This window comes from Sinocyclocheilus anshuiensis, unplaced genomic scaffold (genome assembly GCF_001515605.1).
Source record: "Sinocyclocheilus anshuiensis isolate Anshui unplaced genomic scaffold, SAMN03320099.WGS_v1.1 scaffold598, whole genome shotgun sequence".
NCBI lineage: Eukaryota > Metazoa > Chordata > Actinopteri > Cypriniformes > Cyprinidae > Sinocyclocheilus > Sinocyclocheilus anshuiensis.
In genome coordinates this window covers 682,799-697,823 of record NW_015547660.1, presented here as the reverse complement: position 1 = coordinate 697,823, position 15,025 = coordinate 682,799, and the positions used below count along the sequence as shown (strand labels likewise).

The following is a 15,025-nucleotide window of genomic DNA, read 5'->3' as shown; positions in this document are numbered from 1 at the left end:
GTCTTGTGAACAAATGTTCTGTATGTGTTTTATGGCCTTATTTCAGTGACTTTAAAATTGTAGTTTTTCACTAAGCACGCATAAACGTTGTTTTCTCAAAAACACAATCACATACATACATGCTGCCCACATATTATTGTAGCCCAGTTTGTGCTGATTATGGTGCTACTAAACTTAGCCATTAAAATGTTTATTAGCAACTGAAAAAAGCACAAATGTCAGGGCATGTCAAAAATTCTCCAGGGCCCCAAAACACCCTCGGACCCCAGAGGGTTAAACACCTTGAAAGATCAAAGACTATTTTTAATATAACTCCGACTGGATTTGTCTGAAAGAAGAAAGTCATATACACCTAGGATGACTTGAGGGTGAGTCATTTATGGGTTAGTTTTCATTTTTGGGTGAACTAACCCTTTAATTGTCCGGCTCCTTGTTCTACTCAAAGCGCTCATTTGTTGGAGTATCTCGTTGCGGATGCTTTTGTGCATCTGTCTGTGTTTGAAGCCGGACTCTAAATATGTGATTGAGGGACGCCGCGTGTGTTTCGCCAACAGTGGGGATTTTTGGACGACTGCGACTGTTTGATTCACTAAGGCACATAGACTGTTTAAAGCCGATACAACGCAGCCAATATCAACGAGTGTGTGTGTTTAAACACCTGACAGTCATGAGAGCTTTGAGAGTGGAGTCATGTTTGTCTCCGCAGTGATTAATAATGCATGCCTTATGTGGATGATGCATAAATACAGTATAGATTTAACCCTGAAAAGCCTGACATATAAAACAATAGTTAGAAGAAAATTTTTTATTTTTTTTAAATGGAACAGAACCTTTAGATAAAATATTTAAAACAAAAAAGTTTGCATATTTTATCCATCAGGTGGCTCATATAGTCTGATACAGTGAGAATATGGAGGAAACAACAGCTCAATTTTATTCAGAGACTCAAACTGAGCAAAAATATGCAAGAATGCAATTCAGGCAGTTTTTCACTGCAGGTTTCCTTTACTGTGTAAACCCTAATTATGCTGATGTTGTTTTTGTCTAATTCAGGAGTTTTTCAATGTTTATTGAAACTTTAGACAAAATATTTTTTAAACACCTTTTGCACATTTTTTTATTTTTATTTTGAGAATCATATTTGATCATCAGGTTTTATGGCTCATCTAGTCTGATATAGTGAGAATATGGAGAAAAAAACTGTTGAATTGTATTCAAACTGAGCATAAATATGAATTTGCTGCAGATGCTGATATTCATATGGTGTAATTCTGATGCTTGTGATGTAAATCAATGAGATATTTATAACAGTGCAACAGATACTGACATAAAGTGATCTAAATATCAGTGGTCGCTCTATATCTGCAGTAATCTGTCTCAGTAAGATGAGAGTGAAATGCTCCAAACATATAATGCAGTGATTGAGAGCTGAAGAAATAAAGGCTCCTCAGAAGATTTGAGATGTTCTGGAGGCTTGTGAAGATCATTCCTCTGCTGAGGAACAGTGAAAGTAAAGCTTCTGGAAACAAACGCTCCTCAAAAGATCCTGATGATCAGATTTGAGACTCACTGATATTTCTACAAAAATAATTGATGGAGAATCAAGTAAAGCTGAGCTGCTTCAGTCCAGTAAGTGTTCATCTGGAGATATTACTGCAGTTATTCTGACGCTTACTTGATAAAAATCAGTCAAGATTTGACACGAGAAGCAGCAGCTGAAGCTGGACGTTTCTACAATTACACTAAAAGAGCTTTTACTGCAACTCTAAACTATCAAACAGACGACATGGAGGAGATTGAGTGTTTAACAACAAAGTTTGATCATTTAAAACTTAGTTTTAAAGGGTTTACAACTAATCACTCAGCCAGCAATAATATTCTTATCTGTAATTTGTTATATTTCATGTCAGTATTTCCATTTAGAACAGTGTGTCATATACGTGAAACCTCAGATACTTTATTAATGCGTTCATGCGTTTAGGCATGTGTGCCAAATATATGTCTTGTGAGCATTGGGAAATGTGGTGTTTTATGCAATTAATGGATTAATGAATGAAGAAATTACATGAAGAAATACAGTAACTCTCTTGATGAGCGAGATTTCTACTTGCATGTTATTGAAGGTCTATGAAAGCACACACACACACACACACACACACACACACACACACACAGTCCATGTGATTAGTATCTGGTTCAGAACACACTGCTCCTCTTGTCTGTGCCAATCCAATCTGACAGTGTGATGCTGCATGTCTGTTCTGACCTGAACATCACGCACCACAGGAATCTCTGCATTAAAGCGCTCAACTCGCTCTGCGCTCAGCTTAAAACACTCACAGGACTCCACAGAAAACACCGGATCTGTCCGTAAGTTTTAACAGCATTAACTAACCCCACAATTTTCTGTATCTTTATTTAGTATTGCCAATAACTTTGTTAAATGGATTGTACTTTTTTTTTTTTTACAAAAATAAAAATAGTTCCAATCAAAGCCACAGCAGAACTGTTGTGAGTCTCCAGTTTTGTTACTGAATGAATGAGTTGATGATTCATTGACTCATTCATAAAGACAGTCACTAGCTTTGTTTCCAAATGAATCAGCTGTTTAAATAAATCAGTTGAGTGAATTATTCAATGTCTCACTCATTAAGACAGTGACTTGCTGCCACCTACTGGCTTTTAGTTCCATATTTAGAGAACAATTTCATAAAAATAAAAAAAAAACAAATAAAATAATAACAAATAAAAATAAAATGTTCCATATTCAATACCCATTTTTTTTATATGTTGAATCAAAATATTTCATTCTAAAGCTACTTTTTTTGTAATGTTCATCTATTTAACACAATAATGACTTTAAATTATCTTTTGGGGGAAACTTTTTAGCCAAAAATACACTTTGTAACATTTTCATCTTGAAAAACATTTTTTTTAAGCAACATGAAGACCACACTGGTCTTGAATTTATTTTGGGTTTTTTTTGGTCAACCTGCCCCTAAACAACATAAAAAAACAAGCCTAACTGTGATCGCTTGCATTACATATCAGCACAGATCGCCTTGTTTTGCTTTCGGCCAAAATGAGACACAATGTGGACCAGATTTTGTACCATTAATCAGTGTGAAACCTTTTGGTTTGTCCATTTCTTCTGTGCTGTAGTGAGAAGAGACAGTGATGTAAAGACGCTATTTCATCCGCTCTTGCTGTCTTCTGGTCAGTGTGGTCATCTTATCATATGTCTCTGTAACAGTAAACCTCTTATAGGCGATCAAATGGATTGATTACTGTAACGTCGCCGCTGGCGCCACACCATACATCACCATGTCCATGTCATGATAATGTCAATATGCACACTGTCTTTTTATTGACAGTTGGCCATGTATGGTTCAATGTTTCTCATTCTCAGATCATGTGATGAAATAAGTTTATAGTGACATATGTCTGAATATGAGTGATGTTTGCGCTCACTACTGATAGAGTAGAGACATTTTCTGTAAAGCTGCTTTGAAAAGGACTAAACAAAGATAAACTTGACTTGACTACTGTGTTTTATTCCTATCTGGAGCACAGATCTGCTCACCATGGTTTACTGCTCACACAGTAAAAACTGATAAATATTATTGTAGGTTAAAATAGCTGTTTTCTATGTGAATATATATATATTAACATGTAATTTATTGTTGTGATTAAAGCTGAATTTTTCAGCATCATTACTCCATTCTTCAATGTCACATGTTCCATCAGAAATCATGCTAATATGCTGATTTGCTGCTCAAGAACTGATGAAAACAGTTGTGCTGCCAAATATTTTTGTGGAAAATGTGCTTCATGGATGCTTCAGGATTCACAGATGAATAGAAAGTTCAAAAGAACAGCATTTAATTGAAGCAGAAATGTTTTGTTACATTATACATGCCTTTACTGTCACTTTTGACCAATTTAATGCATCCTTGATGAATAAAAGCATTAATTTATTTCTTCCTTTTTTAAAAATTAAATCTTAATTACTCCATCACACTTTCCACAAAAATATGAAGAGGCACAAATCAGCATATTAGAATGATTTCTGAAGGATCATGTGACACTGAAGACTGGAGTAATGATGCTGAAAATTCAGCTTCGATCACAGCAATAATTTACAGTTTAACAGATATTCACGTAGAAAACAGCTATTTTAAATTGTAATAATATTTCACAATTTTTACTGTATTTTTTGTATCAATTAAAAGCAGCCTCTGTGACACTTCTTTCAAAAACATTAAAACAATCTTAGTCATTCAAAACCTTTGACCTGTAGTGTGTACAAAGCAGAACATGTATATGAAATACCTTGTATTGTTCTCTTGAAGAAGGCCTTGCAGGCTTCACAGGAGGCCACGCCGTAGTGATACCCCGACGCGATGTCTCCGCACACCAGGCACAGGCGTTTTGGGATGGAGTTGAGCATGTATTCGCACTTGATGGAGCCGGGGTCCTCCAGTAATGTGCTGGAACAGTCCTCGTAGCGTTTGCGGCAGGCGCTCCCTGCCGCACTCAGCGGCCCGCCCGCCGTGAACATGGGCGGAGAGTCCAGGCCGTTGGAGTGGCTGTTGATGAGGCTGGCGTAGCCGCCGCTGGCGTCCGAATGCGCGCCGGGACTAGGGTGGCTGGCCGTGTCCACCAGAGAGGACGGACTGGAGGGCTCTGTCTTGATGTAGGAGCCACAGCTGGACGTCATGTGCCGCTCCTCAGCAGCCATCCTGTTCAGCAGCCTGAAACACACACAGCGGCATGAGGCGGAGGACGCAAATGGATAAGCGCTGTATATTTGTATTGTTTTTACATTACTGCAATCGCATAAGCAAATCAAATCAGGAGAACATCAACATAACATTAAAATTAAATACAGAGTTCTGGCATGAAACTCTAGATGGCGCAGTAACTCAATCTGACATAATGGCATTATTATCACATGGCACAGCTGATTGGTTCTCTCTTGTATCAGTAGCCAATGAGCTCGCTGCTCAACATTCAAATATATACTAGTGCTTCCATCAGAAACCCTCCACCTTCCCCAGCTCCACCTGTATAAATCTGCTATGGGGTGATTGTGTATGCTATATGGGGGGTTATTCCATATATGTTATATTTGCAGCAGCAGTATTTCTTACATGCTCACAGCAGCAGCAGGAGCAGCAACGTAGCAGATCTATTCCGCCAAGACCAAATTCATTAACATTGTCATGTACATTACCATGCCAATTCCATCCTAGAGTAGTCATGACAGAACTGGTTTTACTCAAGCCTAAAATAATATTTAACATCACTGATCCCATATGCATCAATTTATACCAACAAAATACATGTGTATAGTTTAAATCAGGTAGAAATAGTTCTTTAACCCTAATAGCTCTTCCATTTTGATCCAGAAGATATATATGTAAAAAATGAAACTTGGAACATTGCAAATGACCCTCAAAATATACAACATAATTTGTTTGTTTGTTCATTCATTTGTTTGTTCAAGAGATGTAACTATTTAGACAAAAATGTGTACAGGTTTTGTGTTCGGGCCATTTTGGACCCGGTATCATCTGCAAAGTTATATTAATATAAAATAATAATAATAATAATAATCATCATCATAATCTATTTCAGTTTATTAATTAATAAAAAGGGGGTAAATGCAGTAATAGCAGTGACATATAGAAAATTCACAATCACTCTTTATAATTTATAATACGTTTTTATAAGTTTTTATAATACACATTTATAATAAGTTACTGATGATCAGATACAATATGGTTTTAGTTGAAAAATATTAAGTTATGACTGTTTTATAAAATAACGATTCTTCAGGTCCGAAATGGACCCAGAATGCGAAAATAGAATACAGATTTTATTCATTTATATATTATATTATATGATAAATATAATATATAGATACAGTTTTCATTTGAAAACCAGTAAAACATTATGAAAACTGAAAAAAAAAACTGAAATTCCTAAAACTAATTCCACAATATGTTTTTCTTTTCTTTCAATTAAAACAACAGAAACTCTGTATTGTCGCAGAGAGGTTACATAACTGCATTTATTCAGCAACCACAATCGCAAACAATATAGTCAAGACCCATGTTTGGCTTTATTACAGTTCATCAGTGAGGGACTGATTGCAGATTTAGTGTGCAGCAAACAGTGCAAAACGGCATGTGAAAGAAAACAGACTGGCTGAATCACACTTTCATTTGAGCAGAGTATCGCAATAGACTTACATGTTTGTAATGTAGAGAGAGTGTGTGTGAATGGTTGCCATGTTGGGAAGATTAAGTAAACCACTGGGCAGAAAATGTATCGATTTAAGAGAAAAGATCTGATTGATGGATTTAGACTCTTGACATCTGGCAACCCCAAGCAATAAAGATATAGTGGAGGCTTGTTACCAATACAAGATAATGGTAATGTCAAAAGAAAACAATGTTTCCAGGATAAATAACTAGTCCAAAATCACAGGCAATTATGCTTAATCGAGATAAGCAGAAATCATGATTGTGATTAAAATACGATTAATTGTGCAGCCCTAAAAACTGATTCAATTTTGAATATGGTCCTTCAAAATAACAGTTTTAGCACTGCAAGTTCAAAAACCATACAGGGCTCTACAGTGCGACCATTTCAGTTGCATTTGCGAATGAAAACTACTGCGTGCAACTATGAAAACATATTTAGGAGCACCAGTGCGACTGACCAGATCATCATCATACTTGTGATTGTGATCGCTCAGGGGAGCTTCAAAGGTTTCTACGTGTTTTTGCAGCGTTGAGTAATGTATCACAGACATATCTCATGAATCCTTTCATAAGCAAAGTGTAGACAGGGTGTAAATAAGAGATTCATTGCGCAGTGTAGAGAGCTTCGTTGATTATAAATGTGAGCTCGCGATGAGCTATGATGAGTGACAGCTTTTAATGCACAAGCGCTCCTAAAAAGAAAAATAAGCGTAGAGCCCTGCCATATTCAATTTATTTTTCTGCATAAAATGCAAACTTGAGGAAAAAAAGAAAAGAATATAATCTAATGAATCCAATGAATGTAGAACAGTCAAACAGATTCACACACTGTGTTCAAGCGTCAGTGAATAGTGAAGGGTGTGGCATCAAGGATATCTTACATAAACACTAACGTCTCTCACACTTTCAGGACATCTGAATATTTATCTTCATGATTATAGATGTTACGATTGTCGTAGCAAATCAAAACTGTCCAATATTGTCACAAATGGCATATCAATACCAGAGAAATCTGCTGAAAATTATTTGAGGCTGTAAAAATCAAAAGAAAGTTCAACTCCACTTGAAGCTTTTATGTATAATACATTATATAGATTTAATGCATTATAATCGTTTCATAAATAATTGTTACCAAAATAAAACACGTGTGACAATGAATAGATAAATATTATAATGGATTATAACGATGCTTATAATTATTCATGTGATCATACAACATGTGCATTGCATGTCATAATTAATGCATTAAAATACTTTTATAATGCATCACATGTAAATGCTTGTGTTACAGCAAGATTCTGGTGGAATGAATAATTCCATCTTCTGAATACTTCACATTTATAGACATCACAAACATACAGCGAATTGAACACAAGCATTTGAAATAGAAAGAGCCTTACTTATTTGACTCCAGCCTATAGATAATTAACATTGCAGAGTGTAGGTCATGATGGGGTTACACTCAGCTTTTTTAGCTGTGAAGTCCAGGGCCAGGAGTCCAACCTGAGCTTTCCTTGATCCCATACAAATCATGTCGTCAGGCCAAAACTCTGACGAATGACCAGCCCTGCATGTCAGTCTAACCCTTACACTGCCAACTAGGGCTGGGTAAAAATATAGATATCTCGATTTTAAGTGATTCTCATTTTTACAAAACAATATTGAGTCTTAAATCCCAAGATTCTATTAGTCTAGCCTATTTTCAGTTAATGGATGGAACATTGAAGCGCACCTCCCATCCAATATAAACTGTAGAGAGGGGCATTTTGCTAAATACTGTATATGCACCATATAGCATATTCATTATCATTTTTACTGTCAATGTTTAATTTATGTTTTAATAAATTCGTCAAGTTTTTAAGACAGCCACAATTTAAATGTTTATATTTAAAAAACGAATTGAAGTAGAAATCTTATTATGTAATTGTAACTTTATTAGAAAATTTGGCATGTACTGTACCTGATATATATCCAAAATAATCGATATTGAATCGAATCAAATTAAATTGGTAATAGAATTGAATCTCAAGCTTGTGAATGAGAATCGAATAGTGAAATTCGTGTCAAAACCCAGCCCTACTGCCAACCTTATTTTAGTCTTATTTTAGTACTTTTAAGATAGTATTATAGTTTGTATTAATATAATATAATATTCAATATAATTGGATATAATTTATAACTTAAAATATATTAATATAATAAAATATTCATATTTTATTTTTTTATTTTCAGTTTTTATTTTTACTTTAGTTTTAGGATTTTTTTTTTTATTATTATCTTTTTATTTTATTGGATTTTTTATTTTTTTATTTTATTAATTTTCATTTTAGTTTTAGCAGTTATACTAAGTTTTATAACTGCTATAAAACTTTTTTATAGCAGTTTTACTACAGGTTTACTAGTTGAGTATTTTTACTACATGAAAATAAGAAATGATTGAAAACGATCATAATTGGAAAAAAAGACTGAAATTAAAATAAAAATAAACTCCACACTGTAAGCGAGCAGCGTGACTTGGCGAAACTGCATGGCTGCATTTAGATGAAAGAGCAGCGAGAGCGCAGGCCTCCTTTAGACAGTCTGTTTCTCTGACTGATTTAATTGTAAGTGCGGGTGATGCTGGGTTCAAGGCCAGGGGTCAAAGGTCAACCTTATTTTCTCGCCCTGGTTTCTCGTGCCCATGGAGATGGGGTCAGCGTGTCAAATGAAATCTCATTGCAGCGTTTCACTGCCTCTTGTGTCATGTATATTCAACGCTGCGGCAGGTGCCACCACCTCTGGAAATTCATAGAAAGGTTAACGGCTAAAATAAATAATAAAAAATAGCTCCTTGTTAAAACACTGACCTTGTGAAAAAAAGGCCTGTGCCAGAAAGCGTGATGGCTGTGTCCTGAACGCTGCACAGAGACTACAGCCGGATATCAGCGGAAGCTTGCCGAGTGCTACATACGACGCCTTTAGTGAGTAAATACAGCTCGTTAGTCAGTGACTTGATGAAAAACTTCAGCTGAAGTGTAAGAATGATCTGACCGATGTAAGTAACACGCTTATTCAGCTCAGACGTACTAAAGAAAACATGTTTGTGTCAGTGGAAAATTAACCATCAGTTGTTTATCTGGGATATTTTTTGTGGGATATTTATTGCAGTAAAACAACAAAACAAAACAACATCACAATGACTTGTGCTTTTAGTCACAAATATGAAGAAGAAAAAAAAATTACAAAAAAAAAAATTATATATATGTATTAGGGATGTGCGCGACGACTAATTTGACTGACGTTTAAATTAAAGTTTTGTATCCGACTAGTCGACTAGTCTAAAAGCAAGAAACCCCCAAAAGATAGTAAGAAAAAAAACCTAAAATAATGTATTATTTTTCAAATGTTTTATTTTAACTTGTTATTTAAAATATTTTAAATGCAATGTTAAAATGACGGTAATTTGAATGATAAAATCATGTTTTTTTTTCTGTCGTGTAATCGACTATTGTTTTCAGTGTCGACTAGTAGGAGCTGTACCGTTTAGTCGACTAGACCCGCACATCCCTAATACGTATATATATATAATGTAATATTATAAATAAAATATTTATAAATAATGTAAAACAGCTTTATGACTGGCAAAAAATATGTATGGCTTGTAAGAGGCAAAAGTTTTGGACTGTGGTTTGTCATCTTGAATCAGCATTGATAAATGTATGATAAAACAGCATGTTGACAAATACAGATGAAGTCCCTTACATTATATTGTTTGCTTGTCTAGTCATTTAAGAACAATGTTCTTATTTATAGTATGGGCCTGGCAGGAGACAAATCAAGCTTGTGTTACTGTATTGAATTCATTCCTTCTCAGAGTCAAACCTTTAGCGTTTGTTTAGAGCTGCTGAATAAAGATAAATGCGTGTGCACCTTTCTGCACATTCATTTCATTTATTAACAGCCATATATTAGAAACAGCAGCATGCAGGGCAATTCCATTTAGGCTTTATTTCGAAACTTCAAGGGGAGCTTAACCCCAGGTCAAAGGTCACGCTGAAGGTGACACTTAGCATAATTGCATAAATGTCTGAATGGCTTTATGTTCATATATAAAACATGCGCTCAGCAGAGTTTCTTCAGCTGCCACAGCTCCAGCACTACATTATGTGAGTCTGAAGAGACTGAAAATATGTCAGATATGACAAAATATGACATCTGGCACTAAAATATCTCATTACTGTCCATAAACATGAAACAAAATGATTCTGGGCCCAGTTTTTTAAATCCACTGAACAATTGCAGTTCCTTAAAGATTTCCAGCACATTTAAGGAAGACCTCAAAACAGCTCTGCTCTACTGTTTGAACTACAGGATTGCTGTAGAAATACAATTTAGCAACATGCAAAGTGGAGGCAGTGGAATTCTTGCCATTCCTTCATGTTCAGTGCTGCAGAGTGATATGACTTTCTGTTGTGCAGTGTGTTTAACCCTGTCCCGCTGTGTCGGGTGGAGTCAAGGACCCGTTCACTTCCTCGGGCCGATCTCCTCACGTCTGCTTTTGTTCTCGGTCAACCCATTTAAATTCATGCTGAGTGGAGCCCACCGAGCACCATGTTCAGTTCGGCCCTAATCTGATTCCAGCCGCTCACACTAACAGAATTTACCCGCTGTAATAGAATTGCACTACCGCCACAGCGCTGGACACCAGTTCACTGAAGATCTCAGAAACCCTCAGCTTTGCTCTGAAGTCTATGATTCTTAACAAAGTGCTGTTATAGACCCAAGCGCAGATACTTCCCCAGCAAAAAACCTGAATGCAATAGGTCTTCAAATGTACTGGATCATGCTCCAAAACCACCGTCAGACTAGTCTAGCAATAGTGAATCTGAACATTAAACACACCTATTTGATCAGGATTTACTAGATTTACTAAATTTCACAATTAAAGAAAGGAAGAAAGAAATACAAAGAAACAGCAACACTGAATTAACCCCTTAGCGGTCAAAGATCGGCAACGGCCCCAGATTATTGTTGTTTCACTTCAACAGCACATTAAACAACACACTCTCACTTGATCTGGACAAACTGTGCATCAGTAGAAAGATTAAAGACTCTAGCTTCGATAGTTGACCACCGTTTTGATAAAACATTGTTGCAGTAATTTATGTCAGGAATGCAAAATAATAAATCTGTATGTGTCATTTTTAGAATAGAAATTCACCACGCATTCGTATTCAGTCATGTCAGCAGCGGTTTATTTGCATTCACATAGATTCACTGAACAGGATTAATTTTAGTCCAAAGATGCATATACATGGAGATATATAGATATATTTACTCATGTTTACTTCATATTTCTTCAGACAGAATCATCCTTTCTATTCATTTTCCACTGATTTACACGATCTGATGACAATTAGCCGCTCCCTGGGCTGTCTCTGTGTGTTTACTCTTCCGTGCTCGCGCTGCGACTCAGGCAAACTCTGATTCGTCCTTCGCCTTGTCGATCTTTTGCGTCTCATAACAAGCCCCGTCTCATCCGGTCACGAGCTCCCTTCACTCTGCTTGCCAATGGTGCAAGGAGGCTCAGTCGTGACTCATTCTGTTTCCACCATTCCAGTGATAGACCACTCTTTCTGTCAATAACTGGCTCCCTGAGGTAAAGGTTCAGTTCTTCTGTGATGTTCACTCTCGCTTCTGGAGCAGCTTGAGCTTTGAGGATGTTGGCATAAATTTGATCGACAATGCCAGTGGGTTAATTTGCCTCTCTCCTTGATTGTTTAGGAGGACTTGTTGGTCCTTGGCCTTCCTTTCTGGAAGTGGCTTCTGGATGCGCTGAGGCAGTGGCATGTTCCTCCACTATCCACTGTTTGGCTTTATCCAGTGTGTCTGCTGCTGTAAACATATGGGCTTTAAAACGAGGATCCAGCAGGGTTGCCAGCACCAAACCTTTTTTCCAAGCTCTGTAGCATTTTCTGCCTCAGTGTTTGAATTCCTCTTGTTGTGGGACCCTCTACTTGAAGGAGCATTTTCAGCACAGCAATGCTTGGAATAATGCACGAGGAAGATGCTTCAGCTTTGCTTATTCCAAGGGTGACTTCTTCAATGGGACCCAGTGTCTCTACCAGATTTGAAATTATATCCCATTGATCTGCAGTTGGGCATGAAATTTTCCCATGTTCCCCTGCATAAACGCTCAATGCACGCTTCTGCTTCAACATTCTTTGCAGCATGTGCAGAGTGGAGCTCCACCGTGTTGGCACAGCTTGAATTATGGCATTATTTGGAAGGCCAAGCTCTTCTTGTATGGCCTTCAGACGTTGCTTTGCTAGCACGGAGTGACTGAAGTGTGTTGCACATGTCCTCAACTTAGCAATGATATCCCCAGCCACTCTCTGGCTGCTGATGCCATCATTCACCACAAGTTGCAGCGTATGAGCACAGCAGCTGAAGTCTGGCATTTCTGCCAATCGCATGCCTTTCACAACATTTGCACCACCATCTCTGAGCACAAACACTACTCTTTCTCTTGAAATTTGCCACTGGTCGAGCATGTCAAGAAACATCTGGCTAATGTATTCCCCAGTATGAGAGCCGAACATGGCCTTGACATTCAAGATGACTTGTTTTCTTTCCCAGCTCTTGTCAATAAAATGACAGGTGAGACTCATCAGATTCAGCATCCCCAGACCAGTAAATGGGAGCCAGAATTCTTCGGTGCAATCAAACTTTTCATCTTATCTGTTACTTTTTTGTGCACACTGTCAAGCATGTCTGTGCGGTAGTACTTTTCGTTTTTCAGGGTATATCTTGGCTCAGCCACAGCCAACAACCGTTGAAAGCCAACATCTGAAACCACAGTAAAAGGCTGATTGTCTGTGGCAATCATGTCTGTTATTAATGTGTCAATAACTTTTGACCTGGGATTAGAGTTTTGCCATTTTCTTTGAGTATCAAAAATATGTGTGAGTGTTGTCTGGACTTTGCTCACTGAGGCAGAGCTAGAAGCAGCATCTCTTTTCTTCTGTGCTTCCTCATACACAGATGCATGGCGATATTTAAGGTGACTCCACATGGTTGAGGTGTTTTTTTTCTTTCCTGTTGCAGCGCCCATTTTTACGATGTCATTGCAAATGTTACATTTTGCATTCCCTGGTGATGGTTCCTTAAAATACTGCCACAGGGGATTTGTTTTCTGCCCAGCTATCAGAATGAAAAACAAAAAGCATTTTAGTTAAAACTGTTATGTTTAATTTTATATTTCAGTCACATAATTACTGCTGCTTACTGAAGGTTAAAGATAACATTCATAATTAATGAACAAATTAATATTCATAAATGTCAAAAATAGTATGTGTAATTCCATGTATTTTATGTACAATACATATATAGTTTACAGAGCAACAGGTTGTTTTAATTATAGTATGGGATAGTTTGTTAATAATAAAGATTTATGTCTCTGATCTGTTTTGTTTTGCTTGTCTGTTTCATTGTAAAAAATAATACAAGCCCGAAGGCGTATAATTACATGCTTGGATACCAGCATATAGCAGCATTAAATAAGACCGGAACATATGAAAAGGTATACTACACGCGACATTACGCCAATCATGGGCAATTAAATATAGCGGATATTCCTGAATAAACATATAAAGGAATTCAAACGTATTATTATTACTTACCATAGAGTTCTCGTGTTGACCCAGCTTTCATTCTGGAGTGCATCGGCTTTTGAGTCCACCGGAAAACAGCATCTTGTTTAGAAGTACACGAAACAATGCGCATGTCTGAGGAAGAGCCAGTCGTGGGATTTTAGATCGTTTGTGAGGTAAACACGGTTTCATTTTTGTTTGAATTCGTTCATATGACATCTGTGTCTCCCACCGGAGCTGCCGCTGGGCTGCGGCTCTGATGTCTGATACTGTTTCAATAAGACATTGCTGCACACCGGAGTGTTATTGTATGTAACACAATGTACCGTCATGTTAGAAAGTGAAGAAAAAGTGTTGTTTAGAAGTGCCTGAGAAAAACGCGCATATCTGAGGAAGAGCCAGTCGCAGGATTTTAGATCGTTTGTGAGGTAAACGCGTCTTTTTTTTGTTTCAATTTGTTTATATCACATCTGTGTCTCCCACCGGAGCTGCCGCTGGGCTGCGGATCTGATGTCTCACGGTACTTTCGAATAAGACTTTGCTGCACGCCGGAGTGTTATTGTATGTATCACAACGTAGCATCAAATTAGAAAGTGAATGACGAGCGGCCATTTTACTGTCTGTCAGGTGCTGGATTCACATCTGAGTGGCGTGTCTTAAAGAGGAAGCATAAATGCACGATATGGAAATCATTGGGCACACGGAAAGACTTATCGGCCGATGCCGATATTTGAAAAATTCCAAATTCCAAATTCCGCGGCGATATCGGTCGACCACTAATAAATAGCATATTTTTACAACAGTAAACGACCAAATTCCACATGGGATCGCAAAAGGAAGTTATTACAAACACTCGATGGTGGTTTAAAGTGAGTTTTGAGTAAAAGTGTACTAATAATCTCATAAATTGTCTTATGTAGCTTGATGCTAATGTTAGCTCTAATACAGCAGCAGAACAGGTGCAGCTCTTCTTCATAATGCATTTTGTCATAATAATTCACGTAAGGTCGTAAGAAAATGTTTTGTTGTATTTTTATAGAAAGACTTTTGATAATAGGCCAGTAAATGTATACTGGGATTGAAGCGATGTGGCTTGGTAAACCTTGTAATGCCAGAATAAAG

At 37.1% G+C, this 15,025-nt stretch overlaps 1 protein-coding gene across 1 annotated transcript in view; it reads right to left on the bottom strand.

Annotated features, from left to right (window-relative positions):
* The window catches only part of LOC107702242 (steroid hormone receptor ERR2), a 73,869-nt gene that overhangs the window by 40,917 nt on the left and 17,927 nt on the right, over window positions 1-15,025 (bottom strand). Inside the window, exon 2 of the mRNA XM_016504495.1 lies at window positions 4,333-4,754. Within this exon, the coding sequence (XP_016359981.1) occupies window positions 4,333-4,754 (422 nt within the window). The remainder of the gene's footprint in view (window positions 1-4,332; window positions 4,755-15,025) is intronic.